General features: G+C 39.1%; 1 protein-coding gene across 1 annotated transcript in view; it reads right to left on the bottom strand.

The window, feature by feature from the left end:
• Window positions 1-2,959: 2,959 nt before the first annotated feature.
• Window positions 2,960-12,552, bottom strand: part of amer1 (APC membrane recruitment protein 1) — a 150,732-nt gene continuing 141,139 nt past the window's right edge. The window contains exon 2 of the mRNA XM_077241250.1: window positions 2,960-7,435. Coding sequence (XP_077097365.1) covers window positions 4,464-7,316 — 2,853 coding nt within the window. The 5' untranslated portion in view covers window positions 7,317-7,435 and the 3' untranslated portion in view covers window positions 2,960-4,463. The remainder of the gene's footprint in view (window positions 7,436-12,552) is intronic.

Below are 12,552 nucleotides of genomic sequence, written 5' to 3'. Positions count from 1 at the left end.
TTTCAGTGCAGCTTCAAATGGCTTTAAACGACACCAGACGATGCATAATAAATAAAAAGAACGAAATGACTCGAAAAAAGATTTGTTCATTTTGATGAACGAGTTCGAACAGGAGAGTCACGAACGTGCATCACAGAACAGAGCAAGGAGAGCATTTGTGCTTATAAAACTTAAAGTTTTTTATTTATTTTTGAAATGATCGTTTCGCAAGATAAGACCCTTATGCATCGTCTGGTGTCGTTTAAAGCCATTTGAAGCTGCACTGAAACTGTCATTTGGACTTTGGACCATTTGTTACCCAATGAAGTCCGTTATATGGAGAAAAATCCTAATGTTTTCATCAAAAACCTTAATTTCTTTTCGACTGAAGAAAGAAACACATGGACATCTTGGATGACATGGGGGTGAGTAAATTATCAGCAAAAGTTTTTTAAAAAGTGTACTACTCCTTTAAGCAGTACAAAAATGGAACTTTGATTGGTACTAAATGATCTGCATATGCGTACATTGTTTAATCACATGGTTCTTCAAGGTACTTTAAAAAATATTAGCATTATGCTATTGTCCAAGAATATGGTTCCATGTCCTGAAGTTTCTTTCCCTTTCAAGATTAAGAAATCAGAGACAATCACAATAATAGCAAAAGTACAGGCTTGTCTACAAACTCTCCAATACCCATGTGTGTGCATGACATCTGGGATGAATGCCAGGACTGTTAAGGGAGCGAGAGAAAGAAACTGAAGGCTTATGTAATATACTCTCTCCTGAGAAAGAGACTCATCACACAGCTCTGTGCCAATGGAGGAATCAACAACATGCACACGCAAACTATGTGGAAATAGGTCATATTAAAATCTGGCAACAGTACAGATCTGGTGGTAGACCAAAACTAGCATGGATCTTGTGGAATATGCCTTTCTTTAAATGACCTTACAGTGTGCACTTGTAACAGAGTTTAGTGAACCAGACATCTGTTTAAATTCAGACAAACATGTTGATAATGTCAACATGACTGTCATTCCCCACAGTAGAGCCGAGAAAAACACTTCAAAAGCGCTGAGCGGGCAATAAATAAACTCTGAGTAATGTGGTTTTACCCTTTATAATAAAATATTGCAGTTGCATTGGAACCCTGTGGTGCATCCTGCAGTGATGCAATGGAATTCTGCATGCTGATTGGTTGAGGACAGGACAGAGGATGTCAGACAAGCCCTTCTACAGTAAAGTCAGTGTGCTTCAAATGCTGTGTGAAGTTCAACTTTGAAACTTTATTTCCATAAATCTACATCAGTTGTGCACGCTGTGACTCACCTGCATGACTAAGCTTTTGTAAGTTCTTAGGCACCAGAACTACATACAATATCAAAGCACTGCTGTTTCAGACGTATTTTTAGGTGAGAGTGCCCTCTAATGGAGTGGCGGACTCACCCCATAGGAAAAATAAGAGCTCTTTGACATCTTGAGCAAAAAGAAAACTTTGGTTTAATTTTTTTTCTTCCAAAAATCTCACTTTAAGACATTGTTTTGAATTACAATATTCTCTAAATGTTTTTTATATATATATTAAAACCTTTAAAAAGATTATTTCCTTAATAGGGATTGCACTGTAAAAAATTATATGATCAATAAGGTATGACATGTTTTTACATTGCTTTAACGCAATAAAATAAGTTATTTTTTTATACGTTATACAAGATTCACCTAATTTAAGTCAGTTTAATGTAATTTACGTTGAAATGACAAACATCCAAGTTGATTGAACTTAAAAATTTAAGCAGCACCTTTTCTTCTTTTTTTTTACAGTGTGACAAATGCTAAATAAATAATGCTAAATGTGTAAATCTGGCTAATTTATTGAACTGGATTCATTTAATGAGCGTTATGGTAACAATAACAGACACGTCACTAAATTTATACTAAATTGTCAACACTCGTAACCATACTAAGGCCTACAAATGGACAAACATAAGAATTAACTAAAAGGAAATAACCTGAAAGATTTTCGTGTTGTTGTTTTTTAGAATAATAAAGTGCTCCTTCCGCCAAATATATTATGACATCTGCACAAAATGTTTCTTTATTGTGCAGTCTAAAGTTCGATACATAGTGGTTAGACACAATTTCACCAGTAGAGGGAGCCAAAACCTGATGTGATGCTCAAGTGATTGCGGATACCTTCTCTTTTATTTATAATGCACATACAAGTGAAAAGCGAGTGGGGAGGGAACGAAAGACAATATGACACATCATTTGCTGTCAATCATGAATTGTCTACATTTATTATTTCCTCCCCGGCTCATAACGATAAGACGTGCACGACAGCTTCAACCAGTTTCCATGACAACTGGAGCCTCCTTGATTTTAGAACGGAGACCACCTGTCAATCAAACAAAGCATCAGCACTGCTAATCAGGCAAATGCCTTATAGCTCAGAAAATAATAAGGCATCGACCAATGCTGCTTCACCAAAGTACCACATCTGTGATGCATTGGACCAGTTAGTGTTTTTCTACGCAAGCAATTGCTTTCAAACAAAGAAAATTACAGTGCACAAGTCAGTGCATGAGAAAAGCCTATGATTGGTCACGTACACCTACAGTTTCGGTGTAGGTCATGACTTTACAATCCTCATTTTTGTCATTAAAACAGAAATTACAATGTGGATAGGTCAAACAGAGTTACACTTTTCGTATAGTGTCATATAACCATATCATACTATATTAATACATATTTACAAAATTATAATAACGCTCTTGAAAATCTGCATTGCAATGCATTTACAAAATAACTTTCTTTTTCGTTTAAGCATACTCATACTTTGAAAAAAATCTTTGATTCTCTACTGACACTACATTCAAAAATGCCAAATCCGTAAAACTGCACTACTCACAAAACGACTGCCGTAGCAAACTCCAGCACTTCTGACTGTACTAAAAAACATTCCACAAACTTGCAATACTGAAGTCTCAAGGATTTATTTCCAGACAATGTTGAATCCTGTGTGGAAAGAGATTGTGTCAGGGGTACGATGGGAGTGATATGTTTTTAAACCTATTTGAAAATGATAACATTGAGGCTAATGGAAATTAAGTTTTACTGAACATTCTTTGTCTATGTACATCCTTGTATATTAAACAAAATGCATACCTAAAATGCCTTTGGTTTTCTAATTTCACTAATGCGAGTTGGGGGGGGGGGGGGGGGGGGGGGGGGGGGGTCTGGACCAAATGCAATAAATGAACAAAGCATTATAGAACAGCATTAGATTCCAAAGGTTACACAAAGCTTGGTTCATTCTTAAAAGCTGAATATAAGCTCTGGCTAAAAATGCTAAGTCCATTAAGCTGACTTTGGCGTTCTGATGAGGGTAGATGATTGTGACTTTAGTACAACAGCAGAGAACAATCACATAACGTCATTAAAGGCTTTACTGACATTCTCTCAAATGACAGAAGATATTACTCTTTGATTAACAACTAGCCTAGATAGATCACATTTACTGAAGACTTTGGGCCAGATCTGATTCTTATGAATGCAGAGAATACTCAAATATGCAAATATCTATACAGTGAATAAAGTATATTATGTTCTCCCAACTAATCACATACTATTTAGCAGCAAAAAGGAAATAAACCAGATTCTACACACATATCCTTGAGTCTTCAGTAAATAGTGTACAGAAGAGTAACAGGGGTGTTGGCCAAAAAACCACTGAATACGGCAGATGTGATTTAACAGTCCTATGAATGTAGTCTGTGCTATGCCAAAAACAAACATGACCATATAAAATTAGAAAATAAATGTGAGGCAAGCTAACCAAGATATTTAAAAAGTTCCAAGATGTAAACATTAAAACCTTGAAACATATAGCATTTTTTTATTTAAAAAAAATGTTGTATTAAAATAATTTGTTCATCAATTCAAACTAAGTTTGATATTTGAACAGGATTCTAAGATATTGGTTTCAATGTGCTTATGCTAAAATAAGTAATTTGTAGCATTGTTGTCTTTTTTGCAAATATAATTATAGCATATCCATAAAATCCAAACAAAATGGATAAATTTCAATAGCAATACCTGGCTACATAAATGCAAAGCAATATGGCATCTATATATAGACAGCACCTGCTGAGTAATGCTGTAACACACAAGGTACAAATACTCAAACTAAAAATAGCTCAAAAACTACACAGTACATGACAAAAGAAAACTATAGCTTATCCGGCAGTAACAGCAACTACTGTGTGTGTGTGTGTGTGTGTGTGTGTGTGTGTGTGTGTGTGTGTGTGTGTGTGTGTGTGTGTGTGTGTGTGTGTGTGTGTGTGTGTGTGTGTGTGTGTGTGTGTGTGTGTGTGTGTGTGTGTGTGAGTAACAATTCCAGAATGTCAGTAAACATCCAGCATCGTCTTTGGTGACGAGACTTGTCTATTTGTATTATTGTTTTATTTTGATTGAGAGATTGTTTATAATTTGGGTTTTGCAGGGGTGAAGCCACTCTCAAGTTCTCCCCTCCTGTTCTTCATGGTAATTTCTCGACCGTCTGCGGATTGCTCAGAGCGAAGATGAGGCACACCTTGAGTGACTCCGACAGGTCGATTCTTCCTCTGCGTGCCTGTTGGGGGATTACTGCAGGGATAAAGCGCATCACCTCCACCAAACAATATTTCCCCCTCACCATCCGCTCTAGTGGCACCAGGGAGGTTAGGATTATGGCAGTTGTTCTTTAGGGGGAGATGTGAAGGTCTTACAGTGGATTGGCTCACATGTGGCAACTTCGTTTCTTGCTGAGAAGAGTTGGAGTCAAAACCCCGGCCATAGCCCCGCCTCCAACTATCAACCGTAACCCTGCAGGGTTGTTGCGGTAACAGCATATCACTACAATCAGTAGTCCTACGCTGTGAAAACACAGCCCCCTTTGAGTCATAGTTGGTTACGCTTGTGTAAAGCTCACTTGTCTTAAACTCCAGACAGTCAGTGTCAAGAGAACGACTCCGTCGATTTAGTGCTAATGGAGCAGGGACTGGCGGACAAGGTCGACCCAAACTGAGGTGGCGAGGTAGGCTTGCGATGCCCCAAGTGTTACTGAGCAACAGACTTTGTTCGTAGGCATCGAAAGTACGCTGGTCACACTCGGCAAAGGCATCTTGCTGAAGGTAACAGCCATCATCCTCATAGGGTTCGTAAGGAGAAGCCAACTCTTCCTCTTCCTCAACAAGCTCGGTCTGCTGCTCACACTCACCCTCATTTTCCATGTCCACCACATCGAACGTGACAATGGCGGGCAGGGCACTCAGACTCGGGCCATAAGGAGAACTTGACTCTGAGCCATCAAGACTCTCAGTTGAGTTGCGATAATGCTGTGTGTTCTTTGTGAAATCTACCAGCGCTTGGGAGAAACAGACCATCAGCTCTTCTTGGGATTGGCGGCAACCTCTAGTGGGTAGTAATGGGCTTTGATCCTCAAATTGAGGCTGCGGTCTGGTTGTGTCGGTGACATGTGAACAAAACCCAGAGTCGGCATGGGGTGCAAACAAAGGACTCTCCTGAATCTGACCCCTGCTGAGAGGGACTGGCTCTATTACAGCCTGGGATCTTGATGGTGATTGGGGATAGTGCTGATTGATAATTTCTCCCAAAACTGTCTGACCAGTGTCGACTGCGGGCAGGCTTGAATCATCGTAGAAGCAGTCGTCATGGAACAGAAGCTGATCTTTGGATGGGCTTCTGAGATTCTGAAACTCGCAGCACAGAAGAGCATGCTGGATCTTGCTCAGACGCTCCTCCTCCGTCTCCATGGTTCCGGTCTTAAGAGCAGTTGATGCCAGTGCATACAGAGGGTTTGTTGTATTCTTGTCGCCCTGCAAGTGGGCATCCTTCGGTGGAAGAGCAGGGCTGATCAGGCGATCATCAGGCTCAAAAAGTTCATAAAGGGCATCACCACTGTAGCTGTCCCGTGGAAGCCTTCGCTGGTGTGAACGTTCTCTACTCTCCTCCTCCATTCCTGGTGAAGTGGAGTCATAGTATCCCTCATCGCTATTAGGTACCGACTCTTGCCGATCACTCTGTGGGCTCAAGAGGTCAGAAGGAGAGAGGGCCGTTTCTGTGCATCCCAGTGGGCTGCTGTTGGAGGTGGCACGGATGGAGCTCATTTGCTGATCAGGGGTGAGTGAAGGGCTATCTGAGCCCCTGTCTGAGGGGATGTAGCAGACTTCATTACTAGTTTCAGATTCCCATAAGCTCTGCAAGTAATCTGCATCAGTCTCATCAGGAGTTGCCATCTCTTCCCCTCCACCTTGATATGTGACAAAACACGAGCTCCGTTTTCCTGCTTTTCGGCTGCCTCTCTCAGCAGACACTGAGCTCTCAGCGACGCTGACGTCATCCTGGTCTGCAATGATGTCTCCACAACCTGTCAGTGAATCAAAGCTCTTCAATGATGAAACATCCCCAAAGATTAAGTTTTCAGAAGAACAGGATTTAGCAGGAGGCTCCCCATGGGGAACATTTACATTCTGCTCAGCCAATCGGTCCAGTTCTGACTCAGCACACAAGGGTTTTTGATATTTTGTCAGTCCTTCCTCTCTCCCATTTTGCTTCTCCTCCCCCTTCTCTTCTTCTGCTCTCTTCCTCTTATCCAGCTCTACTCTACTCTTCCGTTTCTCAGGCACTAGAGTTACATCTTTCGTACATTCAGTGGCAGCCAATGGCTTTTTACACTCACTGCCTGCGGTTTGATTAGGCACATCTGGCACCAACTCTTCACCCTGACTGTCCTCATGGTTATCGCTACGGTCACTGACGCTTGACATGGCACCAGGCACTGTTTCGGCATGGAAGCTTGAACACATTTCAAGTGCCTCATGCTTTTCTACCTCAACATTTTTGTTTTTCCTGTGTCTCCGAATGCTGCTGAAAAGACTCCGAAGACCTCTCCGCTGCCGTGGTAGAGACTGAGATTTCCCATGTTCCTCCTGTGATGATTTCTGAGGTTCACTGGAGATGCAGAACTCAAAGTCTCCGGAGGCCACTTCACCGCTACTTTTGCCCAAATCTTCCCAGCATCCTCTACTCACCCCATCATATGTTTGGCTCTTTGTTACACCTGTTTTTGATGACGCCTTTCTTTGACTTCTGCCACGACCACTGAAAAAGTTGGGCAGAACACAGATGCTCTTCCGACCTCCAAAAAACTTGAAAGACGACTTCCGTATTTTCACAGAAGGGGGTGACTGAGGTTGAGGGGTGTCATGGGAAATGGAGTCTGGCTGTGGACCCCCTAATACTTCAACAACCTTAGTTCCTGTGGCGGTCTCCATAGTGACACAGATCACTGCGGCTAATGGAGTATGGCTAATGGAGCATGTCTGTGGTAAACTCTCCTTCCTGAGAGGCAGGCTGGAAGGAACAGGGACTGTGTTTATCAGGCATGTTATACCTGTGAAAGAAACAGAAGTTAAAGACAAACCATTAGAAACAGTAAAAACTAAAAAAATTAAAATAAAACATAACTAAGAATGGATGTTCTTTGGGGATCAATTAAAGACACTTTTTTAATCAATAAATTAACTTTTTACGTTATTTAAAAAAAGTCGATCTTATGTAATGTCACAAGTTTCTTTAGCTTCTAAATAGGTTTTTCTTCCAGCATTTTAAACACCTATGAATGTATGCCTGCCTCAAAAATAATTTAATGTAAAAATATCTTTGTGGTAACATTGTGTAAAGGGCCCTTGGAAAATAAGAAACAGATATAATAATATTGGGTATACTGTACATGGAGGATCCTACTAACATTCTAGATCCCATTCTAGGGGCGAAGCTTGCCACAAAATTCACAATACATTTATTAAAACATTGAAAGATGCTTCTGTACTGTCTATCTGTGATTGAGATGGCTGTTTTCACAGCTCAATGATAATGACAGAATAACCTTGTAAACAAGATATATGGGCAGTAGTCTACATAGTAAACAAAGTTAAACAAAGTGTCACCAGTCGCTCTAACAGGTTATGATATTTTGGGATGATTAAATATTTTGAACACTTCATTTAACCCTACGAACAAAGTATAATCCTGCCACCAACTCTGAGTTTGTACTGACACACCAAAATTCATATTCATGTTATAGACCATGCATAATAACAGCCAAGAAGAGCCCAGAACCTAAAAAAACAAAAAAAAATCATGAAGAAAACTGTTAAAGTGCCTTTAATGCACTGATTGGCTGACTTTCATTTCAGAAAAAAGGGGGGAATTCCCTTAGGTGACTCTTTGGGGGATTTGAGGGGGGAGTTTACATTACAATGGGATAATTTTGTTGCAATAGCTTACACGCAGCCCAAGAAAGCTTGATTCAAACTTTTAATTGATTTTAGATTAAAAAAAGACAATTAAAGAGTCAGTAATAAAACAAGAGCAAATAAACTAATTAAAAGCAGTAGTACAAAAAAACAATAAAATGGACATACACATGAAATAAACAGCGCCTTACGTTTTTTTATGGTCTAACAGTAGTATTTAGATAAGAAATAGCACAGAACATGAATAATCAATATAAAATAGCTCTGCCTAGTCTTAACTGTATACATTAAATAAAGATTCATACTTAAAGCTACAAAAGTTATTCAGTCAAGAGCAGTGAGTGATTTTTTTTGTATTTTGTTCTTTGTTTAACATAAATTATATATTAGGCTGCTGTCACTAAGAGCTAATGCACGGGATCCAATATAATAAAAATATAATATTATAATATTATAATAAAAATAAATAATTTGTTAAATTTATATAGCACTTTTTAGGTACCCAAAGCGCTTTACATATGGAAGGGGGAATCAATGGTCGATGGTGCGACATTAATACTGTTATACATGCGTTTTCTTAGTCATTTTAAGTCTTAAGTGTGTTATTTACATGAATACTTGTCGAGACAGGCATTTTGACAATTTTGTGTGTATTTGACCATTTAAGTATAACAAGCCGAGAAAAATAACTCAATTTGACACTCGCGAGCTGTTTGATAGGCGGCTTTATCTATGCACACTTTGGCTGAGAGTGCAGAAACAACAATCTCTCAGAGAACGCAAGAATACCGAGTTCACATGACAACGATGTACTAAAAGCTTAAAAAAAGTTTTTCCTTTTTTCCTTAAACAATCCCCGTTCACACAGATTCACAAAAACAATAAAAAATGCTGTATTATACATGTCAGGCCAGTATTTGGTGAGGTCAATTCAACCCCTGAATTTTTAAAATGGCAAGAATTAGGGGCCATTTACATGACAAACAGGTTTTACAGGGGAAAACTATGGAAGTAAAACAATGACAAATGTTTTTGAAAAAAAGCTTGTTGAATTGCACTACCCTGCTTGCATTTTTATGGGCTTAAATTCAACATGTAAATTATATGTTGTATATTTTAGATGTGAATATTTCAATTCAAAACATTTCACACACGTTTTCATTATAAAAAAATCAGTAATCCGTATTTACCTTTCCGATTTAACTTCCAAAATATGAATTCTGTTAAAAAACACAGCCTATAATATTCGACAAGCCATTTTTGGTCCATTTAAAGTAACACTACGTAGTTTTACAACCTTCATAATATATTTCCAAGACCCTTGTGATGGTACATCGGCTTACAATAAGTTAAATGACACGTCTGCCATAGCCTGACATGGTCTGTATCGCTTTTACTGGCACTATGTAACTTCGGGTTTCGGGTAGTAGCCAGAGCACAAAAAGAACTACAAAATTCGACTGCTTTACGGCATACATAGTTTTTCTTCGTTTGTGATGTCTTTCATAAAATCATGCATCATACTCTACCTTGTCTGTGGCCATTGTTGATTCCAAAACCGGTGCTGGATAAACAGCGAGCGTGCGCGTGCGACAGTAGGCTGCAGTAGGCTAAATTATTTACGACAGCGGTAATGGACAATTCCGCTTCCAACCTGTAGGGCGACTGCAGAGGAAAAGTTCCTTGGTGTTGCTTTAATTTCACTTAACAAATTCACTGGTTCGAATTCGACAGAAAATTCAACATTTGACATCCAGGAATGGCAGGAATATCCAGTAGCACCTCAATGCAGTACATGAGATCCACGGGGAGGAGGCGGATCAAGATCCAAGGGGTTGAGATGGGTAGGATTAGGGTTGGGTTTAGGGATTAGGGGTGTGTTTAAGGATCAGGGGGCGGAGTTGGCTAGGTTTAGGTGTATGTAAGGTGGGAGGAGTTGGATCTGGATCCGACTCCTCCCCGTGGATTTCATGTTGCAGTGAGAACCATCTCGGTATATCAGTAGATTGCTAATTGATAATCTACATAGCTGTTTTTCGACTTTACCAGCAGGTGGTGCAAGCGGCTGTTGACGAAAAAAACAATTGAGTGAAAACTATAGATGAGAGTCATTTAGGCAGCTAGGCTAATGCAATGCATATTTTTTCAAGTAGTGCAATTCAACAAGTTGTTTTGTTTCAAACACATTGGTCATTGTTTAACTTCCATAGTTTTCCCCCTGTAGAACCTGTTTTCCATGTAAATGGCCCCTAATTCTTGCCATTTTAAACATTCAGGGGTCCCTACAAAGGAAACATAGAAAACAGGTTTCAAAGTACAAGTTTTTGAAAACGATACAGTTATTGTAGTTAATATACAAAATTCAAAAAAATGGTGGCATCACACGCATGCGTATTGCGTGTTAATTGACAGCCTATAGGCGCATAGTTTTTCTTTACAAAGTGACATTGCTAACTACTGCGTGCATAATAGTTTTTGCAGATCCATGTTAATGGGGATCTTTTTGACAACGTTGTTGTCTGTACATGGAAAAAAAGCAAAGGAAAAACTTTTACATTTTTAATACATTGTTGTTGTGTAAATGTACCCTTAAAACGATGTGCAAATGATAATCTTTAGTGATGATGCAACACTGGCCCGAATGCAAGTAAAAGTCTTGTTTCGCAACATGCAGCTTGCTTGTAGTGCAGACGCGATGTGCTGATGTGAAGACATTTGCACATTTTGAGAGAAGGAGAGAGAAGATGCGCCACCACTGAATCACTCATAATTACGTCTCACAAAAAGTGTTCAAATTACTGATTTACTCTGATAATCTGTTAATTTACTAATTTAATTTACATGTCAGACTCATAGCGCATAAATGTTTGCAGGAATATCCCGCTTTTTAATTGCACTACCTGGGGGAATGTGTAAACATTTGGTATGATGTAAAACTTTTTAATTGGGAGATGTAAACAGTCACACATTCAAAGATGTTTAATACCAGTTCAGTCATGACAACTCTCGGGAAAGGTTAAAACACATTATTAATGTAAATTAAGTGTACATAGGTTTGGTCTTGGTTGACTATATTTTAGTATACTGCTTCTATGGTTGTGCAGAGCATACGACCTGCTTCTGGCACAGAGCATTCAATGCTGCTGCTGCTACTAGAGAGAGGAAGACTCCCATAGCAGATCTAGGCAGGTGGCGCTGGGGAGGCGGAGGGCTAGAGGAAGAATTTGCATAGCTCGCAGAGTTAGAGTATTCATTTGGATGTGCCATGGTTGTAAAGGGATGTGTTAATGTAAATGTGAAATCTATTGGCTGACTGTGAACGTTACATTAAAAAAACAATCATAACGTGAATAGAGTGTCATGGCTAAACGACCCATTTTGTTTGTCTGTCAAAAGCTCCATAAAAAGAACTAAAACCTGACATAATTCTGAATTTCAATTAACTACTATATTCAGTAAATAAAAATAAAGTGTCTATTACATTATATTAATAAGATTTCTTGGGCTCATATAGATCATTCTCAAGTAAATACTCTTTAAGTAAACATGGCTCCAGTGCTTTTTACTGAAACTGTAAAACAGTACCACATATGATATATTTTGTAAACAATTGTCTATTGGGACTTACTGAGCATTATATACACTGTAGTATCCCCACTGGTTACAACTAACATCAATTATAAAACATATCATCATGCAGTGTAGTTTAGCTATGAAATGAGTAGCTAAATTACATTTCCACATCTATAGGAGGAAATAATTTGGATACAAATCTGTTAACCACTGAGGCAGACAATTTAATTCAATAACGAGAAAACAGTTATAAGTCTTGCAATGCAACTCATAACGTGAGTGAAGTTCCGCTGGATTAAACCCCTCAAAACAAAAGCTGAATGAAACCAACGGGCCTGAACACTCGCTGTATATTGACATTATAAACAAAGGAAAATCACATACAGATAGCGTGCACACTGAATAACTATATCCTATGGACCAATTACATCGACTACTGCACTGAGAATATTATTAGTAACAAAAAACTTCTATCAACAGATTGCGCACTGTGTCCCCAGCTGGACACCATCACTACGAAATGAACGCGCAAGTGGCGCGCGCTAGCCAAGACGCTAACCAGCTCCAGACCGCTTCACTGATATTCACATAACTTGTAAACACAAACAGCTGCTTCTGCAAGCCCACTCACACAGTGAAAGAGCGAATAACAGAGAGATGGAAACATGAGCGATACTCG

Source organism: Siphateles boraxobius, unplaced genomic scaffold, assembly GCF_051911475.1.
Source record: "Siphateles boraxobius isolate OS27281-9 unplaced genomic scaffold, OSU_SipBor_1 24, whole genome shotgun sequence".
NCBI classification, from domain to species: Eukaryota; Metazoa; Chordata; class Actinopteri; order Cypriniformes; family Leuciscidae; genus Siphateles; species Siphateles boraxobius.
This window is presented reverse-complemented; position numbering and strand designations above follow the sequence as displayed.